This window comes from Trichophyton benhamiae (assembly GCF_000151125.1).
Source record: "Trichophyton benhamiae CBS 112371 chromosome Unknown contix01456_5.r1.exp, whole genome shotgun sequence".
Lineage (NCBI taxonomy): Eukaryota > Fungi > Ascomycota > Eurotiomycetes > Onygenales > Arthrodermataceae > Trichophyton > Trichophyton benhamiae.
In genome coordinates, this window is record NW_003315080.1 from 584,136 (window position 1) to 607,464 (window position 23,329).

General features: G+C 51.2%; 7 protein-coding genes across 7 annotated transcripts; 4 read left to right on the top strand and 3 right to left on the bottom strand.

Moving 5' to 3' along the window:
• Positions 1 to 1,033: 1,033 nt before the first annotated feature.
• On the top strand, positions 1,034 to 2,661 carry ARB_03208 (uncharacterized protein; the record flags this gene model as incomplete). The annotated part of the gene is made up of 2 exons (XM_003010461.1): positions 1,034 to 1,891; positions 1,972 to 2,661. 2 exons carry the CDS (start codon positions 1,034 to 1,036, stop codon positions 2,659 to 2,661), a joined length of 1,548 nt encoding a protein of 515 aa, XP_003010507.1.
• A 3,711-nt stretch (positions 2,662 to 6,372) lies between these two features.
• On the bottom strand, positions 6,373 to 10,089 carry ARB_03209 (uncharacterized protein; the record flags this gene model as incomplete). Its single annotated transcript, XM_003010462.1, has 4 exons — positions 6,373 to 6,707; positions 6,796 to 7,012; positions 7,073 to 9,930; positions 10,032 to 10,089. 4 exons carry the CDS (start codon positions 10,087 to 10,089, stop codon positions 6,373 to 6,375), a joined length of 3,468 nt encoding a protein of 1,155 aa, XP_003010508.1.
• Positions 10,090 to 13,465: 3,376 nt separating this feature from the next.
• Positions 13,466 to 13,732, top strand: ARB_03210 (uncharacterized protein; the record flags this gene model as incomplete). The annotated part of the gene is made up of 1 exon (XM_003010463.1): positions 13,466 to 13,732. One exon carries the CDS (start codon positions 13,466 to 13,468, stop codon positions 13,730 to 13,732), a length of 267 nt encoding a protein of 88 aa, XP_003010509.1.
• Positions 13,733 to 15,324: 1,592 nt separating this feature from the next.
• Positions 15,325 to 17,971, top strand: ARB_03211 (C6 and C2H2 transcription factor RegA-like, putative; the record flags this gene model as incomplete). Its single annotated transcript, XM_003010464.1, has 3 exons — positions 15,325 to 15,454; positions 15,517 to 17,770; positions 17,833 to 17,971. The coding sequence occupies 3 exons, from the start codon at positions 15,325 to 15,327 to the stop codon at positions 17,969 to 17,971; spliced, it is 2,523 nt and encodes an 840-aa protein (XP_003010510.1).
• A 100-nt stretch (positions 17,972 to 18,071) lies between these two features.
• ARB_03212 (uncharacterized protein) lies at positions 18,072 to 18,212 on the bottom strand (the record flags this gene model as incomplete). The annotated part of the gene is made up of 1 exon (XM_003010465.1): positions 18,072 to 18,212. The coding sequence occupies one exon, from the start codon at positions 18,210 to 18,212 to the stop codon at positions 18,072 to 18,074; it is 141 nt and encodes a 46-aa protein (XP_003010511.1).
• A 1,161-nt stretch (positions 18,213 to 19,373) lies between these two features.
• On the bottom strand, positions 19,374 to 20,635 carry ARB_03213 (uncharacterized protein; the record flags this gene model as incomplete). Its single annotated transcript, XM_003010466.1, has 4 exons — positions 19,374 to 19,615; positions 19,787 to 20,104; positions 20,274 to 20,373; positions 20,453 to 20,635. The coding sequence occupies 4 exons, from the start codon at positions 20,633 to 20,635 to the stop codon at positions 19,374 to 19,376; spliced, it is 843 nt and encodes a 280-aa protein (XP_003010512.1).
• Positions 20,636 to 20,870: 235 nt separating this feature from the next.
• ARB_03214 (uncharacterized protein) lies at positions 20,871 to 22,404 on the top strand (the record flags this gene model as incomplete). Its single annotated transcript, XM_003010467.1, has 2 exons — positions 20,871 to 20,988; positions 21,077 to 22,404. The coding sequence occupies 2 exons, from the start codon at positions 20,871 to 20,873 to the stop codon at positions 22,402 to 22,404; spliced, it is 1,446 nt and encodes a 481-aa protein (XP_003010513.1).
• Positions 22,405 to 23,329: the final 925 nt, after the last annotated feature.

Below are 23,329 nucleotides of genomic sequence, written 5' to 3' on the forward strand. Positions count from 1 at the left end.
TCAGAAGTATTTCATTCAAGGTCATTGCTGACAGATATTCACTTGGTTACGGCCTTTGACTTGCTCGGCTCAGGTGAATACGATGTTGCAAAGCCCGCCCAACACTCGAGAAGTGCCGGCTAATCGTTCCGGACATGCACTTTATGGAGCACTTGCCATCGCAATTCCGAATGCCGAGAACTAGCAAGAAGACAAACTACTTGGCCGAACCGGAGGGACGAACTGATTCTTTTATATGGCGGAGTATGTAATGGAGAAGCGGTGCTCCCTGGGGCTTCTAATTTGTCAGTTGTTAGTCAAATAGGAGAGGAGCGGGTGTGCCTGTCAGTCGGTGATACGAGGGTGGCTTGAGAAGAAGCACAAAGCCATGTATCGGCCTGTCATGTCTGGGTTTCATGCAGGAGAGGTTAACGGCGGGAAGCTTGGCTGTCTTCGGGGCAGGGGAGTGCTGTTCAAGTAAATATAGATCCTGCAGTTGATATATAACTCCTTGAGAGGTGTTATAACGTGCGTACGTCAACGTCAGTGTTATTATTATAACGAACCGATGAACACGGCAGGCTGGACAATCTCTCGTTTTGAGTGTCTTGGAGCCAGTTCTCCGTTAATTAGAGGCTGATGGAGGTGGCTCCGGGCATGTTTGAAGTCGGGCGAGCAAACATTGTAAACAGCGCCTCGAGTATTGTGATCGCCACCTCCTGCCACAATACCTTGCAAGGCCGGGGTTTGATATGAGGAATCGTAGAGGCCGGGATCGACCCGTTCAGAGCTCTCGGCCGGGGTAGGGCTCCAGCAGTGATGAACCTCAAACTGATCGACGCTCTAACTCGGCATCCCACGAGAATGAGGGAAGAAATCTGAATATTACTGCGTATTATGCCTTAAATACAGACAGGGTGCCATGCCACTATGGTGTAGGCATAAATATATATATACACCCTGCTATTCTCCTGGCCTACGGTGTAGTTATCCTGGAGAGAGAGAACTGCAGTGGAATCTGTGACCGTTGGGAGAACTCGAAAAAAGACTCAAGATGCTGCGCCTCAACTCCCTAAGCAGCTCATGCCTGGCTACTCTGCTGGCCACCTACCTTGGTGCAGCATCTGTATCTGCACAGTCGCCTCCTGAAAACCTCTGGCCGGTGCAGACATTCCAGAGTACAGATATCCAGACACCGTTTTTCAATGTGACGAAGAAAGGCCAAACAGAGCCGGGTTACATCTTCTTCAGTCCTAGAGATAAGGCTCGAAAAATCGGACATCCAGCTATCTTCGACGACAATGGCCAGGTTGTCTGGAAGGGACCGGAAGACGCGAGCACATATGGCTTCAAGCCTCAGCTTCTTGACGGCAAACCAGTGATGGTCAGCTGGTTCGGATTTGCGAACGAGACTGGATTCGGGCTGGGATCTATGAGCATCTTCGACAGCTCGTATGAGAAGATCCACGAGGTGATTCTGCCCGGCGGCGATAACGAATACTACAAGACGATCTATGAGCCCATGAAGTTCCCATCATACATGGACAACCACGAAGGCCAGATCACCGACCAAGGAACCATCGTCGTGACGGTTGTCAATGTCACTGAGGCAGATCTTCGAGCTGTTGGTGGACCAGAGAAGGGTTGGGTTGTCGATGGAGGCTTTTTGGAAATGGACATCAAGACCAACGACGTTCTCTTCCGCTGGAGTGCGGCCGAACACCTCGATGAGATCCCCGTCACCTTCTCCCTGAAGCCACTTGAGGGAGCTGGAACTTCATCCAAGGACCCGTGGAATTATATCCACGTCAATTCCGTCTACAAGTCCGGGGATTCTTATATCGTCTCATCTCGATACTCTTGCAACATCTTCCTCATCTCCAAGGAGGGCAAGATTGTCTGGCGTCTCAACGTAAGTTGGAGCTCTTTTCTTCCGGATCTATGTATGTCCCTTGCACTCCCGAGCAACTAACTAACGGTCTGTTTTCTTAGGGCATTGATGGAGGTGACTTCGAGCTCGGCCCCGGCACGAACTTCTGCTACCAGCATGAAGTCCGGGTCGAAGAGCACACCGTTGACAAGATCACGCTGACCACGCATAACAACGACAACGCCGACTTCACGCCCGACGACCAAACCAAGCCGACAACCGGCCTCGTGCTCGATCTCGATCTCAACGCCAAGAAAGTCTCTTTGAACCGCATGGTATGGAACTCTGAAAAGCCCGTTGTCTCTCGGGCTCAGGGGAGCTACCAGGTGCTTGGCAACAACCACATCCTGATGGGCCAGGGAGCCATCCCCGTGATAGAAGAGTACGATGCCAACGGCGCTATCGTCATGGACGCCCGCTTTGGCAACGACGGCGTCACGAACTGCTACCGCGCCTACCGCAGCGCCTGGGTAGGTACGCCCAAGACGAAGCCGAGCGTCAAGGCCTGCGGCGCCGACCCGAACGGCGCGGTGGTGTTTTATGTGAGCTGGAACGGCGCGACGGACGTAGACTCGTGGAAGATCTTCTCTGTCTCGGACTCCGGCGAGGTCAAGGAGATAGCCAACTTCCCGAAGAACGGGTTTGAGACGAGGATGGAGCTGCAGAAGGCTGGCAGCAAGTTTGTCGTCCAAGCGGTTGGAGGGCCGAACGACGGCGTCCAGTCTGACGTTGTCATGGGCGAGAACTGCTAGGCGTGTACATACCTGTGTTTATGACTGTAATTGTATATATTGTTATCATGTTAAACCTACCGCCATCCTGGGCCTGACGCTGTCAACTCCAACTCCGACTCTTGATCGTCCAAGATGGCCTCTTGTCGTTGTTTCGGATGTTGCGACTTCTCCTGTCACAAAGTAGCCTGCTGACTAATCACAATCTCGGCTTGCTCTCGCCGCAACTTCTACTTCACAACATCTTCCACTCCAACTTCCCTTGCACTTCTCGATATGAAGATCTACGCTGAGCAGACGGTAACAATGAAGAGATGAAGATGAAGGCGAAGATGCTATCCTTCTTTGGAATGTGAAGTCTGCCATCTCCATGGACTACTATGTTCCCCGTATCCTCCTCTCCCCCAGCTTCCTTTCGTCCGATCCGGCCCGCCTCCCACGAACTCCTCGACAGTGGATGATATACATATACTCCGTATCCACCGCGCTGGCCGCCATAAAATCATGAACATTTTTCAGATAACCAACTTCGGGAGCAATAATCATGCCACTTACTATCTCAGTCACGACCATCGGCTGAACTAGGCTGCGCGCCAGGGTTGCTTGCGTGTCTTCGCTTACTTACTCCCAGCTCGCTGTTAAGGTCCCTCCAGCCCCTTTAATCTGGCTTGCATCCGCTGGAGGTGCAAGCAGGACGACGAGCCGCGCGATCCGAGGCAGCATCCCTGTTTCATAGCGACCAGTTCTAAATACACGTGCATCGTCGTTATCTTGGCTTTGCCTTCCGGGCGAGCAGAGGAAGGGCTTTTTTTGGGTTTCTTTCTTTTCTTTTTGCTTTAGTTGGTGATGGTGGGTGGGCTGGATGGTACGGAGTTGTTCCTTTCATGTGGACTCTTGCGTTGGTGGACAAGAGAGGGAGATTATTCGGACACTCCGTTGAGGTATAGGTACGGAGTATGTCGCTACGACTTCGTACATGATGGCTGACTTTGGGTTAAGGGCGGGATTTTTTTTTTTTTTTTTTTTTTTTTTTTTTTTTTTTTTTTTCCCCCCTGTCTTCTCATACCCTGCTTCATCGCTGTTCTTTAGTTTGATGATTTATGAGTAGGGACCGGGAACAGGCTATGTAATTATAAGGTGATGTATCGATATTTCTCTTCCCCCCTTCACACTATATGGAGATATAGTTAACATGGGCGTATGTGTAGCCATTCGATAATAGCTGATATACTGATATATGGATGTACTCCATAGATGAGAAAATATATGCATGAGAAAAGAAAAGGAAAAACAAAGAAAATGGAGGTACATCAGGTGTGAAAATGCAAATCCCGGTTCCTGAACATGTGTCACTGTAACTTGTTATCGTATAGCCAGTCGGATTCTATATTTGGTGCAAAAGGTAAAAAAAAAGATGATCGAGAATTTTTGAAAAAAAGGGACCCCGGAGAAGACAGATGCAAAAAGTGGTCGGTGCGCGGGAGGAACGTGCTGGTTGTTTGGCCCGTCGGCTCTTTAGAGATGAGAAAGGTGAAGGGTTTAAAAAGAAGAAGTAAAAAAAAAAAAAGAAGAAAAGAAAAAAAGCCTAAAAGCAGGTACATGTCACCGATAGGCTGCTGTCGAACAAACTTGACAGAAGTATAAAAATAAAATAGTATAGGAGGGGAAGGGGACAAAAGCTGTACAAGATAACAGTCTTCTTTCTTGTGGGGCGAGACAATAATATAAGCTCGTATTCTCAATATTGAGTTAGAGCGGAAGATAAAAAAAAAAAAAGAGGCAAGAACAAGTAAGGGAGTGACTTCATTTAAGTAAAGCTTTCATCATGACTTGCATTTTCATCAGACATATCGATAAAAGATGGCAGTGAGAAGGGTAAAAGCACGACCGCGCGATTGGTGCGGATGCGGTCATCGTAATTCGGACATATAATTCTTCTTTTGGTTAGGTGAAAAGAAAATGGGGGGAGATAGTACCTGTCTGGTCCCCGCCACGTGGGAACCGCAGGACGAAAAGAAAAGAAACGACTTATCCAAACGGTGTCCCGGGTCGTGGTTGATCGATGGGACCTGGAGGTTTCGTATATCGCCGTATCTTATCGCCTAGCCGTTGAGGCTCGCGGGTTTGGATGGATGAATGGATGGCGAGTGGGACTGATCATGCGGCCGATAGAGGACGTTAGGTTGAGATGGGTTCCTATACTCACGCTGCTGTTGCGATTGTCGGTTTGATCGCTGGTCGGCCAGACGCATCTTCCTCTTTGGTACGGCAGCAGCGGCAAAGGGAGATCGGTGGGTGACTTGAGATGCGACGGAGAGGGTACGTAGGTACTCGGAGCTACCGAGGCGGTTGGATAGCTCGCTGGCTAGCTCGCCGGTCTTGCTGGGTTAGGCGAGGGAAGGGCATAAGATGATGGCAGCTGCAGCTGTATGCCGTGTTCATGCACGCCATAATCCATAACCGACATACCCGCACTCATGCAGCATAGCGTAGCATAGCGCAGAGCCATGCCGTCCAGTCAAGCGGGAGGGACCAAGAAAACCCTTCCCTCTCTTCTGGTAGCATCAATGGCGATATGATGTCCAGCTGCGGGGCGTTCACAAGCGCCAGGCAAGGGGAGCTTCGAGCTAAGATGAGCTTCTTAGGTTGGTTGGACCAGCGGCTCAGTCGTCTCAGCTCCCCGGAACCCGGGAGAGTGTTTCTTTTTCCCCATTTGCTTTTGGGTTTCGTTTTGCTTTGCTTTGCTTGGGTCATTCAGGCTACAAGAACCCTGACTCAGTGAGCAGTCTACATTGAGAAAACGGGGAATCATTAGCTGATTGGTTAATTCTTTCAGGCAGGTCAATCAAATCGTAAGAAGCGCTGGAAAAACACAACAAAGCCACAAACGAAAATCCCCATCTGAAGGTTAATCCACAATCACGGAGAAGCGAATCAGAAGGTATCACAGCGAATAGGAAGAGGGAAGGGGGAGGGAGGGGAGGGGAAGGGAGTTTAAGCAGTTAGGCAGCGAGCAGCAGAGAGGAGCAGCACGTCGTCGAAGCGTGAGATAATCCTGGCCATGTCGATGTAATAACGATCAACTAGGCTGACTTTTGCGTTTCTTGCGGGCTTTCTTTCTTTTTCTTTTGTTCTCTTTTCTTTTTTTTTTTTCTCTCTATTTTTTCCCACATCCATCACGATACTTGCTCCTGCTCCAGCGTCATGCTTTTGCAATTATTTGCGCCCGAGATGGTGTGTATCTGTGCTTGTCGCATGTTGCTGTTGCTTTTTTTTCTCTTCTTCCCATTTGCTCTTTGCTGTCCCTCGGTGGGTGCTGGCTTGTCCGGGGGAGGAAACTCAACCTTCCCTTTCGCGTTGGCTGCTGGGGCTGGGGGAGTCGATGCGTCGCCTGTGCCACAACTGCTTTTAAAAAAGTCTTGGGCAGCGCTTCCGAAAGGCCAGCATCGCGGCACGTGGGGGAACCCAGAAGGCGCATCGCAACAACAAAGGAAGAAGCAAAAACACACACCCAAGCACACCCGCATAATGGGTGTTGCGACGCAAGAAAAAAAAAAATGGAGGTGAAGGGAGGATGGAAGAACACCGAAACGGGGAATTGGGCTGACGTCGAAGATAGGAAAGGGTTCAAAAAAAATACGATGAGGGAACAAAAGAAAAGAAAGGAGTAAGAGATGGAGCAAGAGTGAGGGTCTGGGAGAGAGGGCTTGGAGGGAGGAGGTCATGGCACGATCAATGTATGCCAGCCGTCAGGGTGAGTGCAACGACCGATGGGTCGTAGTAGTAGTGTTTACCATACCTTGCGATTTTCTCGTCTTCCCTTTCTCGGGGTTCGATTTCAAGACTGCGCTCGTACATGTCATGCACATCGCCTGCTGCCTGCATGTTATTCAACACGTACTCCTGCAGCTCCGGCACAGGAATAAGCTGGTAAGGCGCATTCTGGTACTGCTGGATATCGCGGATCACCTCCGCGGTCTTGGTGCGCTTATTGAAGTTAATTAGATCGGATTGAGTGAGCGAGGGAATGCCGTCCTCGATAAATGTGAGATCAGTGAGATAGACACCTGTGTGCACGTTAGTCATGGCACTGTTTCGACGGAGACGGTAGACAAAAGAGGGGGGAAAGGAAATGGATAGGAGGTTGATAGTTACCGAAGAAGGGGATGCAAGGGGGATTGGCGAGGTGAAGGGTTTCACGGTATTCGCCAAAGTTCTTGGTGCTAGCCATGAGTTTGCGGATCATCTCAAGGGTTCCTGCAGTTTTCTGGCTGACTTGCGCCCATGTACGAGCCAGCCGATGGATTGGCGCCGTTCCAAGCGCAGAGATGATAGATGTCAAAGTAGAGTAATTGTTAAGTTGTCGGCATTTCTATTAAAACTTTGTTTAGTATCTTCATCATATGCGGTAAAAGAGACATAAGTCACTTACATCAGCGACGGAGACAAAGTGCTTGATTACGACGACTCGTCTCCTGACGTCCGACTGGGTCAGAATCATCTCGGCCACCCAATTGGTAAGCTGGTTAGAATGTAGAATAAGAGCCTTGACGTTTGGCGCCGGCTCGGCCTCGCCTGGTCCAGCCTTTTTCTGCCAGGTCTTATTCAAGCACTCCGTCGGCTTAATCTTGGCATAGAGCCGCGACTCGATGATGGTCAATTGACGAGCAAACTCGGTTGGGTCAATGTCCAGGAATTTAATCTTTTTCATGTTCTTGGGGGTGATGGGGGTGGGTGCATTAGAGCTAATGGTGGGTACCAGGCGTTTGGCAGTAGTCTCTTCTCCACGTAGACGTTGCTCTATCAAGCTGACTAGTTGTTGCGCGCCAGGCGTCTTAGTCGATGCAACTGCCTCGGTAACGAAGGAGTGTATACGGCCTAGTAGATGAGTATTTGCCTCATCGTTTGGCTCCATCCAGAAGTTCTCGAACCAACTCTTGAGGATGTTGACCACGCGGATTCGGATGGGTATCTGTTTTTGTTCGGTCCATATTTGTAGCTCTGCTTTGCTCAGGCCGTAAGGAGGCTGGAGTGTGAATCGATGGACCACCATTTCAAACAGCTCTGAAGCAGTGGTGAAAGATCTGTAGGTGAGAAGGAAGGTATCTTTGAACGAGGGATCAAGCTTGTCATGGCGGGTAAGCTGTTCGACCAGGCCAGCCAGTGTACCGCACTTGAGCTGCTGTACGTCACCCTTGACATCGTAGAACACTTCCGCCTCGTGGTCGAGTTTAAGGAACCACGGGGTTTCTTCTGGTTCTCTGGCGGAGGTCGGTTCTCTGGGTACGGGCTGGCCAAAGAACCGTTGCGCCTTATCCAGAGATCGAGGTGGCTTATCAAGGTCATCACCCACCCCATAGCTAGAAGGTATGCCAATAGATGATGGCGGACTCTTACGTACCTTGGGAGTAGATTTATTATATCCATCTCCATTTGGTATTTGCTGTGGAGCTTGTTCCAATAGTAAGGTCAAGGAGAAACCGATCTGTTGAACACAATTGGTAAGTTGCCTCGACATCATGCGGGTATTATTCAGTCGAGTCTCCAGCGAATCTCCCCTAATTTCGGCCCACTCGTCACCTAGCGGCGCCGAGATGTGCTGGCAGCTCATAACGAGATCCGAAATGCTGTCGTACACGCGCTGCTTCTGGACACTGAAGTCCGCCAATTGCGGGTTCTGGAGATCGGAGCCAAAGTGTGACAGGTCGATAGACTCGATGAGTGCCACCCATGGGCGAAAGTTTTCGACTATCGGCACGCCAGCTTCGCACACAGCGTCACCAATCTCGGCATGGCTTTTTGGCGTTACAATTTTGCCTTTGAAGGAAGAAAGTTGCTCTTCTAGCCTGCGAGAGCTGACAGCTAGCATCTTGCGAAGCTCTTCGATTCGCTCTAGAAGCTGGGAATCAAGCGAGACGGACGGGGTGCGGTGAGATTCGGAGTCATGCTCGAGGAAAGAGGTTGGGTCCCTTCGAGCGAGATTGTTGTTCTGCCAGTGACCGCCAGATGTGCTGCCGGCAACAAAGCCAGGCGTTAAGCGACGGATATCGTCTCCGCGCTGCTGTTTGGCCACTTCGACGTAGCCATAAACGCCCTGTAGAACGCCCTCGGCTTCGTGTAGACATTTGGAGGCGGAGTCTGGTCCCGGCCAGTCCGCGGCAGCAATATGCGAAGACAAAACGAGTTTGGAGAATTTGGACATCATGTCGCGGAAATGAGGGTAGAGCGCCTTGTTTGTTGAGATGATCGACGGGTTCCCGGAGTGGTTATCAGTAGTATCAGAGCCTGCAGCCAGAAGCATCCGTAGATGGTCGGACACATCCTCTGCCCTTCGGACGTACTCTGACCGCCGGCCTTCGATGATGGCCTGTCGGTACGCATCAATTGCGTCTCGCATGTTGCTGACGAGTGAATTCCATGTAGGATGTGGAGCCGTAGAGTCATCCAGGAAGTAACGAGGAATAGATGTAGAGATTCCCAGGGGCAGAGATCGATCGGTAGTGGTCGAGTGGGAGGACATTGGAGTGCCCATGATGGGGATGGAGTCCATTCCGCCGTTTCCACCGTTTGAGACGAAATGGGGAGGATAGGCTGATTTGAGGTCATAGTGTTTTGTGATGGGCGAAGGATTGACGGAACCTAAGGATGTAGCAGGAGAGACGCCATCAGAAATGAACGAATGTCGGCGCTGCGATGCCATTAAGAGAGAGTCACCTTCAGCCTCTGAGGCAGAGCCATCATAGTCATCTTCGTAGCGGTCGATGCCACGGGCCATCATCTCGGGTGGCAGGCGGGTGTGTTCGGGCACGTAGACGTTTGTACGATCCCGGGGGCCAGACTCGTTGACGGAGGTAGGCGTCTCCAGGGGAAGTTCCATTGTGCTGTAGCCGGTCAAGGTGTTGTAGTAGAACAGACGGCCGTCCGCGGTGGCCTGGGGGATCCAGAAGGCGGCTTCTTCGGCCTCACCACCGTCTGCTCCATTGCTTTCTATGGGCAGGTCCTCGTCTCTCAGAGTGGTGTCTAGGCCATCGACGTCGTCTTCGTACTCATCGTCAGCGCCGGATTCGGCACTGGCATCACCAGCTTGGTCGTTGACAGCTTCAGGGCCAGGAACGACGGCGCAATAGTTGCTTGGGAACCAGCCACGGACATCACCAATCACGCCGTCCCACCAACCGGTCTCGAGCTGGTTCAGTACCTGGATAATGTCGCCTTGCTCGAAGCTGAGGCTGGTATGGTCGTCTGAGGTGTACTTGTACAAAGCTCTTACATAGAGAGCCGGAGGCGCCTCTGTTGGTGATACGTAGCCTGTGAGGAAAAAAAAAAAAAAAAAATAGTCAGTATGGGAGAGACGGCTGGGGGAAGAAGAATATAGCAATTCCGGTACAGACCATCATCATTCGCCGTGCCAGCAGCGCCCTGGCCGGCGTAGCCATCGCGAGAAGCCATATGGCTTTTTTATAAAAAAAATATAATTTTTTTTAATTTTCAGAAAATGGATATTTCGTTTGACTGCCGTCGTTCTTGATCTCGGTCGTCCCCGGCGAGAACAGCGGACAAATAAGCAGACCAAGAGACAGCGAAGAGTCCACAGAGCGAGAAGCCCAGAAGAAGAATTGGTCGAGAATCTGGGAAAGACGGGGGAGGGGGGAGCGCCTAATGTTGGTGTTGTATGTGGTAGGAGGGAGTGCGCATGATTCGTCGAGACGGCCAAGGCACTGTGTGTACCGAGTGTGACCAGTCCGTCAGTTGCTGTCAGATTGTTGTACTGTTGCTCGACGGGCTCGTCCTCAATCCATATCCCCTTCGAACGAGGCTGCCGCGACAGAGAGAGAGAGGGAGGCCGAGAGAGACGCAGCAAGGGCCAGCGAGAAAGGGGGGATCTGGTCCAAGGCAGCCTTGAGGGACTCTGGCTGTCCCTCTGCCTGTGTGGGTGGTTCGTCGGAGATGTTTCAGGCCCGGGTCCGGAGTCCAGGAAGTCCCCCTACCCGTCCAGCAAGCGGATCGTGCGCCCAACGGTCCGGCGAAGAAGCAGCCGTGGAAGGTCGACGCCGGCGGCGGTTGCAAGAGTCGTGGGTCGGTAGCTGTACTCGTTGTCACTGTCACTGTCTGTGTCGTCGTTGTCGTTGTCGTTGTCGTTGTTCGCTGTCGCTGTCGGCGGCGGCGGCGGTGGTGGTGGTGGTGGTTGTGGTGGTGGTTGTGGTTGGTTCGTCGTCGCTGCGGGCGTTGCAGGCGAAAGTCGAGGTCGACGTTTGGCCGTTCTGGACTTTACCCAAAACGGACGACGCAGAGGGAAAAAAGAAGAAGGTGGGGACGGCGGAAAGGGGGCAAGCTTAGGTAAGCAGAATCTGCCTTGGGTAAGAAGATCGACTGGTGGACAAGCCGGAGGAGCTGATATTACTTAAGGCGCAGGCAGGAGAGGAAGCAGGAAGAAAAAGAAGAAGAAGAAGAAGAAAAGGAAGGAGAATAAGAAGAAGACGAAGAAGATTTACGACGGGACAGGACGAGAGGATGGCCGGCTACGGCGAGATGGAAGGTCGAGATGGGCAGCGAAGGGGAGGCTGTTAAGCTACGCGGTGCAGCCCAGGGCGATGCGAAGAGGCACAGGCAGCGTGCTTAGTACTTAGGGGGGGGGAGGGACCCTCGCTTAAGGTCTAGTGTGGGCGGCCAGACCCAAGCGAGCGCATTTCGTCCAATACGTCGACCCAGGGATGCTCGATGCGCTAGACAGCTCTTGGTCGGGTCAAGAGGGTCGCCAGTCTTGGGCTGGGATGGGATGGGAGGAGCCAGGGAGGGGGGTTTAGCTCGCCCAGCGGTGCTCGATCCTCTGCCGCCCTTTGCCGCAGGACAGGGCTAACACTTTATGCATGGGATGCGAGGGGAAGCATGAGCATGCATAACCATAACCTACTTACGGAGTACCCTTACTACGACTACGGAGTCCTATCGGTGACTTACGGGACGAGCTAAAACTCGATACCACCTTTGTTTAAGGCCGTCCATCGTCGTCTTATCGCCTGAAACGGCTATCCAGAGATCGCTGGCAGGGCCGAAGGTTAGGGTTGAAGGCAAAGGGACAACGAGATGAACACGTTCTGTTTCATGACACTGCTGTGTTAACCATTATTATTATTCCCTCTGCCTGACTCTTCTCTGAGGAGGCAACACCACATGCATAATGCAGACGCAGAAAAGGTATCCCAGGAACAGGAACAGGAACAGGAAAGAAAGACGAAGCCATCTAATCTCCCCATGTGAGGTGGTAAATCGATCGACTTGGTTGAGTTCTCTGCTCGCCACTTCAGCCTTGTACCAACTGACCAGCACACCACTTACATCAGAGGCGAAGGAACAGAGGAAAAGAAAAATGATAATAAGAAGAAGAAGATGATGCACATCTTGAAATTATATTATTGAAGGTGGGTAGCCACACGCCACAAGCCAAGTTGAAGAGATTTTAACGATGAAAAAGAAAAAGCCCAAAGCAGGAAAAGGGAAAAAAAAAAAAGAAAAGGAGGAAAGGAAGGAACAAGGCGGTTCATACGGAGTACGGAGAAGATGATTAATGGATAAGATGGAGGAGGGAAGATGCCTAAATGATTTTTTGATCTAGGCATCTGTACCTTATAATCGCCCGGTTTACCCTGTTTATCCCACCTGCTAGTCCGGCGATGATGGGGGGACTGAAAGGGGAAAGGCAAGCCACGAGCTGAGGATATCTCTCTTATCTTTTTCCATCTTTTCCTGACTATCGAACTTGGTCGACAGGGAAGTCCTCTTCGCCATAAATTACTTCTCTACCATGTCCGTCCGCCTTTTTCCCTCCTTCTGCTTCCCTGGATGTGCAGGAGAAGGAAGCAAAACTCAATTGAACAATAATAATGTGAAGAATCAGAAGAGGCAAGCTGCGTTCTTACGGAGCCAGCATCAGATAATAATATTTTATTATCAGCATCCCGAACTATGTACGGACACACCGCCTGGCCTGGTGGCCCCCCACCGGAGATGCACCATCTAGACCTCCCGTCTCCATCTCCATCAGCCCACCAGGTAATTAAAATGGATATAATTAATGTGAGTAATAAATAGGTCAGTAATAAATAAAATAATTCTGGTAGGTAAGCCCGGTGCGGTGATGGCGTGTGTGTATAGGTACTCATGTATAGTTACGGCCCGTATCGTCGGTACGGTCCAGTCCGGTTGGCAATTCATATGCAAGACCTGACGCCAGCAGTTCTCGAAGGGGTTCACACCCAACAAGCACTAAAAAGCCAGAAGAAGAAGAAGAAGAAGTTGAGTTTTCCCTTGCTGAAACGGTCCGCATTCTAACTCAAGAGAGTAACGGACGACGCCTTTTTGACCCTTTTTTTTTTTTCTGGGACGACATACGTGGTGGGCTCGATCGAGAGTCAGTCTTGCAGTCAAAGAGTAGAGGGGGAAAGGGGGGGCAGCAGATCTGACTTGTCACAGATGCTGCACTTTCTTTTCCCTTTTCCACTCCCCGTTTGCCTTTTACTATATATCCCACGAACGAGCTGAGGGAGGGGCGAAACATGCCCCTCTGCCTGTGCTGGCAAGGCCCTTTTTATATCATTATTATTGGAAGAGTCGGGATGAGAGAGAGGTGCGTGAGAGATGAGATGGAAAGAGGCGAGATGCGTGTGGTATGACGAGTGTCATCTTTAAATTCAGGGGTTCGCTAGGGGGGCCCTCGGATCCTGCATGGCTTGTTACTGGCTGTTCCCGTCTGGCTGTCGTCTGTGTAAGGACGAAGGACGGGATACACTGATAGAAGGAAGGCTGGAGGAAGGTAATAATAATAACGATGTCTCCCCTGCACCGACGGCCAACAGTCCCTGCATGGACAGACAGGATGGGCGGTGTAGATAGACAGCAGAGTGAGCAGCAGCAGCAGCAAGAGACAGCAACAGCAGGCCAACACGAGAGACCAAGCAGCAGCAGCAGCAGCAGCAGAAGAGAAGCCAGCACGGCCAAGGACGCCGGCTCGTCCAGGGGGAAGGACGAAGCAGAAGAAGAAGAAGAAGAGGAAGAGGGCCCTCTCCCCCCAAAGGAACCCCAAAGAAAAGGCTAGGGGAGGCCCGAGGCGGGAAGTCGACCCCACCGGGAGTTACGGTAAGAAAGTCAGAGCCGGCCGTTTAAGAGACGAGACGGCCGGAGTAAACAAGACGGCATAGTAGGAAGAAGAGGAGGAGTGAGTCTAGTATCTAGAGACAGTGAGACAATGAACCAGACGACGATAAAGACGACGAGGACGCCGACGAAGGATAAAAGATGCTGATGAAGACAAAAAGCTGGTGATGGCGATGGTGATGATGATGATGATGATAATGAAAGGGCCAGCCAGTCCAGAGTGAGGCGATCGATCGGCCGGCCACTTTCTAGCGGTGACCTGGTAATATCGCCGTATCGCTCGTGTTGCTATTGCTCGTGTGGGCTGTATTATTACCTTACTTTACCTTACTCACTTTACTTTACTTTCCTTGGCTTGACTTTACTTTACTCTAGTCTGTCTGTATGGTAAGAGGGGGAAGAAGGGGCCCTGCTTCGCCTTTTATGCAGATGCTGTGGCTGGCTGCTTATTATTATTTGTTTGTTTTGGGTCGCTGAGGCTTGTCTTTACCGTACGGTACCTGACTTGCCCCTCTACCTCTACCACTTTTACACCACGTTTACCACTCTGACCACTTCTCCCGCCCTGTTAATTACCCTTGTTTACTCCGTACTCTTCGTTCTGTTACATGGCCTGTTTTGATACCGTACGCGTTTCTCTCCTCCGTCGTCGCGGGGGGGGGAAAGTGGTCGGGGTGGGGCGTGGCGTTAGGAGGTGCGCTGGCCGTGGTCGCAGGGCTCAGCTGCCCGCCACGCAGCCCTCCCCCTCCCCCCCCCCCCGTCGCTTTTTTGTCTTGTTCCTGCTGCTGCTGTCCTCGCCTGCCCCTCGTCGCCCGCGGCCTGCTGCCACGCCCTTACTGCCACGCCATCCCTCTTTTTCTTCCCTGTCCGCTTGCGCTCTTCTTCCTTTTTCTCTATTATTTATCGTGGGCTTCGTTTTTTTCGACCTTTTTTTCTCCCTCTTTTTGTCCCTTTTTTTTTTTTTTTTTTTATAACAACATCCTCTTCAGTCCTCTTTCATCGTCCATCTCGCATCTCCCTCCATCTCGCATCTCGCATAGCTTCGACGTTGGTCACTCTCTGGCTGGTCCTTGTACTCGTCGCTGTCTACTCTACTCCTCCTCCTCCTCCTCCTCCTGCTACTCCCACTTCGCCTCGACTTTCTGCCATCGCCGACTTCAACTTCTGGCCCAAAAGGGAAATAAAAAAAAAAAGAGCCACCACAACCAACTTCATCAGCCTCTTTTTTTTTTTTATCTATCCTTCCCTTTCTCTATCTTACTATTCACTACCAATAGACCACTGTGCATCATTAGCAAGGCATGCTTAGTCCTCGACAGTCGCTCGCCGTCACCATCACCACCACCGCCTTCACCGTCTCTTCTCGCGCCGCCAGAATATCAGAGGAAGCAAGATAACCATTTCGGCTGGAGACTTGCTACGGACTTGGAGCCTCGTCTTCCTGCTCGTCTGGTCTCTTTTCTCCCCGTCTCGCTCTCCTCTGTTCCCTTCCCGGCTCTCCTCTCCTAAATTACTCCTCGATAACACTATACAATGGCTCCTGCTGCTGCGTCAAGTTCCGGTGCGAAGAAGGCCTCCATGCCACCCGAGAGGAAGTACAAGTGCCAGTTCTGTCACCGGGCCTTCAGTCGCAGTGAACACCGCAGCCGACATGAAAGATCTCGTATGTCTTCTCGTCTCCTACTGTTTACGCTCCTCTTTTAACTAACAACTACGCCTACCTAGATACAAAGGAACGGCCGTTCAAGTGTCTCAAGTGCAGAAGTACCTTTGTGCGCAGAGACCTGCTCCTCCGTCATGACCGCACAGTCCACGCAAAGGATGGTGGGATTCCCTTGGTTGCCGAGGGACGTCGACGTGGTGGAAAGGCTGCTGCTGCTGCCGCTGCCGCCGCCGCCGCCGCTGCTGCCACGACTGCCAACGCTCCACAGACGACCACATCAGCGACAACAGCGCCAACTCCCACGACAGCCACAGCCAAAGCTAGCAGCCCGTCCAAGTCGTCCACCATCGACCCCGCTGCGTTGGAGCAGATAGAAGCCAGCAGTGATGGCATGGTCGACCTCGAGACCGCAGCCATGCTCATGACAGACTTCCAGCACAAGGCTGCCGCTTCTGTCACCTCCGCTCAGCATCGCAGTCACCAGTCCTACTCGGATCGTGGGAACAGTCTTATGGAACCATCTGTCTCCTACATGTCTGGCAACGCTACCCTCCCCCAGATGCCTTGGGATACCTTCATGGCCGATGTCAAGCCCTCCAAGGAGCCCTCCAGGTCCTCTCAGGCTGCTGCTTCTTCCTACCAGCACCAGCACCAGCACCAGCATCAGAACATGGTTGCTCCCACCATCGAACGCAGTTCCTCGAGTGACAACTTGGCTCCAAACATGCACTCACTCGTCCATTCTTTGCCTGTCTCTGGTAACTCGACCCCCAACGCTCTGTCTCCTTACCCATCCATGACCGGACCCGTTTCCCCAGTCAACTACAGGCGTTCACCCGGACCCAGCCAAGTCCTCACCCAGCCCAAAACCCCACAGATTGCCAGTGATGCCGAGCGTCAGATCATCGTTGACCGGCTAGAGGCCAATGACAGCCTCAACAGCCTGCCAGAGACCTTCAAGGTGCCCACCACAGCCGTCTTGAACAGATACCTGTCCACTTACTTCAACATGTATCACCACCACCTGCCCTTCCTGCACCCGGCCACATTCAATCCCAAGGATGTCTCGTCTCCTCTGCTCCTCGCCGTGTTGTCCATTGGTGCCCTCTACACCTTTGAACGGGAAGATGCCTTCATGTTGCACATCGGCTCCAAGATGCTGGTCAACCAGTTCCTGCAGCAAAAGGACAACTTCGACTCGAGAAAGTGTCCCCTCTGGGCCATGCAGAGCACCTTGCTCAACATGATCTTCGAGAGCTGGAGTGGTGACTCCAAGGGCCTCGAGTGGACCTGTTCCATCAAGAGCTTGCTCGCCAACATGGTCGCCGGCAACAGATACCAGCTCAAGCTCAGAATAGATGCTCGCGAAGGTTCTACCCCGCGCCACGCCGAATGGATCGAGGACGAGAGCTGTCGTCGAACGTACTACGCCGTCTTCGTCTTCTTCGGCATGCTCAGCCTGACATTCAATCACAATCCAGCCCTGACCTTCAACGAGTTTGATACCCTTGAACTCCCCTCGTCAGAGTCTCTCTGGAACCTCGAGATCTCGGACGAGTACACCTGGCGCCGAGCTCTGGGCGGCAGCTCCAAGATCCTTACTGTCAGACAGGCCCACGACAGCCTCCTGCGGGGCGAACCAGTGCGTTACTCCGCCTATGCAACCCGTGTCATGATCAACGCCCTCTTCCTCGAAGTATGGTATCAGTCTCGCACCATCGACGCCCTCCAGGATGTGGTCACCCAGTACAAACTGCGCCTCGCAATTGAAACATGGGAGAAGTCCCTTGACATCTGCGAACCTGAAACCATAGTCGTTCCCATCAGCACCCCTCAAAAGGGCCACCCGCTCATCTTCAACTCCATGGCTGTCTACCGCAATACCCGCGCCAGACTAGAAGTTGACCTCAAGTCCATCCAGGAAGCTCTTCGCTACCACTCGCCCTACGAGGTTGCAGCAGCCATGACCGTGGCCCGCGAAAAGATCAAGCGATCCCAGGAAATGAACAAGGTCGTCACGCAGTGCTTCGAGTGCATTGAAATCGCTGCTGTTCAGGGACTGAACTGGGTTGCCACAGCCTCTGCCACGAACTGGAGCATCGAACACCCACTCTGCGGCATGGATATGATGGTCATTCTCAGTTTGTGGCTTTACCGTCTTGAACACGACGAGGAACAGGCTACTGAAGACGAGCTGGAGCTGTATTACAAGATCCGTGGCCTGTTCACCAACGAGCTCTCCGACCAGCATGACAAGCTTTGTTCCACCGTTGCGCGCGTATGGGGGAACATCCTTGACGGCGTAGTCGTATGGGGGTAAGTCTACTCTCTTCTTCTATTTCTTTTCCTCTATAGCCAGATGCTAACATACTCTCTAGAATCACCAAGCTCATGGGCGAGGCATTCAAGCTCCACTCCCAGGCTCTCGTTGGATACCAGGACGCAGCAGCTAGTCCCGAGCAGGCCCTTGAACCCATGCCTATCAAGGGTCTTGCCAGCGTCGGGACTGCATATTGACTGCGCCGTTAACCTCTCTCCCACCTCACACAACCTCGACTCGAATTTGTGCATCCCTCTCATCTCTTTATCTTCTGTTCCTTTTTCCTTTCCTTCGGCGTTATGTTGAGGCTTTTCTTTTCTTTTTCCTTTTTTTCTTTTCGGTTCCATTTCCTTTCCTATCTCTTCCTGATTGCGGCATCTCCTTTCCCTTTTTCCTCTTCTTCTTCTCTCCCTCTTTCTCGCGAAATTTTTGCTCCATCTCCTACGTTTCCAGCGTTGCTTTTCTCGATTTCTTTCTCTACTTTCTCTATTTCGGTTTTTCGCTTGCTTGAAGGGGGTGGTCACGGACAACAACACATTCATACATACACAAATAGATTGGCACTACCGGGAAAAAACATGGACATGGGGTTTTGGCATGACATGGCAGGCAAAGGCGAATGCAAAGCGGCAAAGGTGATGAAGAAGAACAACGAGCAAGGCCTGTCTACCGACTTGCCTTTCCTTTTCTTCTTTTCTCTTTCTAATCTGCATTTGCATGCCTCGTGTCAGAAACGGATTTCCTTGGATTTGATTTTTCCCTCATTTTCTTTTCTGCTTCGTTCTTTTCTTTGGCTGGTGGGTTTGAGATATCTGTTCATGTCTCTTTTTCGTTCTTTTCTCTCTACTTCCTTCGTGCGGACTGGCTGCTCACACAAAACACCCCCCCTTATGCCTCCTGGTGGCTTCACCCGCAACCAATACCCATCCAACCTACATCGACACTAGCCTCTGCTCTACATCCGAGCTAAGGCATACACCTCATCTTCTCTACACCAGCTGGTCCTGCGTGTCCGCGTCTGTTCGCCGCATCAACTTGCTTCTCTTCTCTCTTTTCTACTATTACATTACTACCTTTCTACAACACCCTACATTTAATCTTTAGTGCTTTTTTTTTTCCTTTTGCTCTTTTTGCTTGCGTTGCCTTACTGCTTCTTTTTCTCGCGGTCTATATACTCCATTTAGTTCTCCTGTCTTCTTCTGCTTTACTCTGATACTCTGCTCCGTTCTGCGTTTGTGCATGGCTCTCATCTCCTCGTCCTCGTCTTTGGACATAATATGCCTCCGCCTCCTTACCTTGACGCGTTCGAGTTCATTGTTTCGCCATTTTCCTCCATTTCCTCTTTTTTTTTTTGGAATTATCTTTTTTTTACTCTTTTCCTTGCTTGCTTTTCTGGTCTGCGTTCTGCGTGCCGCGTTAATGTCTCTCGTTTCTATATCAATCTCATCTCATCTATTTACCTATTACTTACTAGATTTCTGTTCGGTCAGCCAGTGTTTGTTTTTGCGTGTTGTCTTTTTGCTTTGCTTTTACTTTTCCTTTATTTTCTTATATTTAATCTTTTTTTTTTTTTCTGTTGATATTTGATATAGCTCCTATCTATCCATCTATTCTATTCATTGATTTATCCTTTCTTATTCCCTTGGTCAGATCTTCGATTCTCTTTTTATTCTCCATGGTTGATTCTGCTCTTTTTCTTTCGTGTTCTCTCTGCGCTTCTCTTCTCTGGTCTACTACAAATTGCGTGTACCATACAGACACTTTACTTAACATAACCCAAATAATCTCATCATATTGATGGTGAACCGCTCTCTTCCCTTGCAGCATCGAATTTAAATTAACTAGTAAACCTGTAGTTGTAACTTAGTAGATTGACGTCAATGTATCGCTCCAGTCGAATTCAACGTATTTATTTAAACCAACCAACTCTCGCCAAACACCCCCCCCAACCAAGCCACACCACATCACCGGTCATAGCAAACCACGCACCTCCTAACTCACCGACGTCCTACCGCCGGCCGAGAAAAGCCTATCCCCAATATCCCCCAGACCAGGCTGGATCATTCCCTTCATGTCAACCTGCTCGTCCACGGCCCCCGTCCAAACCTGCACGCCTTCCTCCCACTCCCCCGCCGCCTTGATAAGACCGGCATGACTACCCAAGATACACAGGAACAAGATCCGTTCCACCCCCCACTCACGCAGCGTCTGGATGGCCGCTGAGGCAGTGCTGCCCGTCGCAACCACGGGGTCGATGATGATTGCTAGCTTTGCTGCGGCGGAGTTGACACCCGTCGAGTTTGGCTGGAAGGGGAGGTTGTTGTAATATTCTACTGGTTCGAGGGTGGTGGGTTCGCGGAACAGACCGAGATGGTGCACGGCTGGCGTGCATGGGAGAAGTGTTTGAATTGCTTTCCGTTTCAACTAGTTAGACCTGCTGTCCAATCCGTCATGTCATAATTGGGGCGGGTTTGGGTATGGATGTATGTTTTTATGTACCGTTGACCATGCCCAGGCCTGATCGCAGAATAGGAACCAGGGCGATCTTGTCTGGCGTTATGAAGCTAGTGGTATATTCGTATCCGAGGGGGGTGGTGTTCTGTTTCATTCGTTGCCCTGTTTAGTATCGGGGAACTATTGAGTGATGGTGGCAGCGGGGAAGGCAGGGAACAACGCACCTTCTCGCCGGGGGCCACGGAGATGTTTTCTGCGAAGGCCTCACAGCCTATTATCGTGGCTATCTCGTGGACTAGGTCGTTGGTTTCACGGCTTGATGCCTTGCCTGATCGAAGCTGGGAGAGCTTCACCTGTAGACACGGATGGCGGGACACATGGACGTTTTTCGGTAGGTTCTGGGCCATGGTGAGGAGATTCTGAATCTATCCAACGCTCAGCTGCTAAACGGGATGAATATGAGGAGTATATAGCAGTCAATATGAGCGGAAGAAGCAGAAGAAAAGAAATGGATGGATGTAGATATCAGGATGGAAGCGGACGCGGAGGGGAGAAAGCGGCTGATTCTTATCTTATCGGTAAGAAATGGGGTAAGCATGTGTAATAATACGTGTAATATCAATACGGTTGATAATAAAATACATGGAAAACTCCCGGCGAGAAGAAGAAAAGAAAAAAAAGAACGAGAGAAGAAGCGAGGAAGATGGCTTGCGAGACTGCTGGAAGCTGCAAGTTGATGCCACCGAGGATCTCCAGCTTGGTCCGCCGCTTCCCCGACGCTATTTGACGCCCGAACTACCCATGAAGCAGGGAAGAAGCAGTGCTGCGAGCCCGCCAGATGCCCCCAGTCCCAGACCAGCGAGGCGAAGATGTGTCCTACGAGCTCGAGACGATAGGATCGCGAACGATCCCGGAGCGGCGTCATACGGCAGATAGCGGAAGAGATGGCAGGTCTTCCTTGTCTCGCCGTGAACCGTCTGCGTTACTCGAGAGCGCAGAGTCACGCATATCCTCACCCGAACACTCGCAGGCGGAGTTGCAGCTATCTCACCATGCGACCCAGCTCTACACAGTCTCCTATCTTGTCCTCTTCTCCATATTTGGAACCCTGGCTCGAATCGGACTGCAGGCCTTGACGGTATATCCCGGGGCGCCAATAACTACGGGAGTGACCTGGGCGAACGTCGGTGGCTGTCTGCTTATAGGCTTCTTCGCGGAGGATCGCAAGCTCTTCAGTGAAGAATGGGGTGCCTCTTCTGCTGGACGGGGGAAGCTGAATGGCAATGGTGATGAGCAGCAGCGAATTGACGATCCTGATGATGATGCGGACGCGTTAATGAAGCATAAGGCAGTCAAGAAGACTATACCGTTATATATCGGTCTGACCACTGGGTTCTGTGGCTCGTTCACATCCTTTTCGTCCTTCATGCTTGATGCGCATCGTGCACTATCAAATACCCTGCCGAATCCCAACACAGAGAGTATCTTGCCTAGAAATGGCGGGTATAGCTTCATGGCGGTCGTAGCCGTCATGTTATACTCTATTTTGCTTTGTCTCTCTTCAATTGTGGTTGGAGCCCATCTCGCAGACGGCCTGTCATACTTCACACCACCCCTCCGGTTCAAGTTTATGCGTAACGTACTTGACCGAGTCGTCGTCGTATTGGCCTTCGGGTGCTGGATCGGAACTATCTTCCTCACCGTATGGACGCCAGATCGATATCGGCCAATACAAGAGCAGCATTGGCGTGGTTCAGCAGAATTTGCCATTATATTTGCACCCATAGGCTGTCTGTTTCGATTCTATGCTTCCTTGTACTTCAATCCGTTTGTTTCTTCATTCCCACTCGGAACGTTCTTGGTCAATATGATAGGCACTCTGGTCCTGGGCGTATGTTTCGATTTACAACATGCTAGCAGCATCGTTGCTAGAAAAAATATAGACGATGTACCGTCCTTCCACCGGCTACTTGGCTGCCAGGTCCTCAGGGGCATAATGGACGGGTTCTGTGGATGTACCACCACTGTGAGCACTTGGATTGCTGAAGTTCACAGCCTAAACATGAAGCATGCATATCTATATGGACTCGCCAGCATTGGATTGGGGCTCGCCCTTTTAGTCGTTACCATTGGAACCATGCAATGGACTGCCGGATTGGCACAACCAGCCTGTTAGACTTGTATTATATACGCAAATATACATATCAACTTTGGGTATATCAGAACTGCCTCTTTATTTCTGCGCGCATCAAGCCTGTTCGCTATATCACCCATTTACACGACCAAATTTTCGCGAATGTCACCGAACCCCAACCCGCCGTCACTATTCCCGTTTCGAGCCGTTCTCCCAGTTGACTCAATATTCGATGTTTGATCATGGCTGCCGCTTGAACTGCTCTGATGCGACTTCTTCATCTCGGATATATTCGCAAGAGCCCTCTCACGGGCAGCGAATTCCTCACGACGGGCACGCTCCCTAGCGGCATTGCGTCTTTGAGCAACTAGACCGCGATATTCTGGTTAATTTCCACCCTTCGAAGTAATCTATGCTTTGATGCTTGATGGGATGTGATAACGCACATTGCCAAAAGACCCAATACGCAGCCATGGTTATAATGGAGAGACCAATGAAGCCGAACATGATGCTTAGTTCTCGCTTGAGAGATGTAATAGGGGTATACGGCATCATGGGTGTATGACGAGGACGTCCGCCATGCCCATGGTCGTGCGGATGCTGCATTTTTTCGAAACGTACGGATGTGTCTTCGAAGAATGTGAGTGAGGCTTCCCGCGGGTAGTACCAGGTATTCAGTCCCTTCTATCGTCGGGTTCTTGGTAGACTCGCGTGATTACTTGCCCTGAAGGGCCTGTGAGGAATAACTAGCTCTGACCAACAGGAAACGGGTTGGAAGAGCGTACATGGGTTGCACCCATCTGGGGATGAAATGTACGAGAGAAAAACTGGAGAAGATCGAGCGAGATATCTGAATGGCCGCCATGTGCTGTTTAAATATTATTCGCTCAGCTTCGCTACAATGTAGAGACAAAGAAAGGTAAATTAGTCTCTAGCCTGGTGGGAGCTGAACGGCTGTCAGCCACAT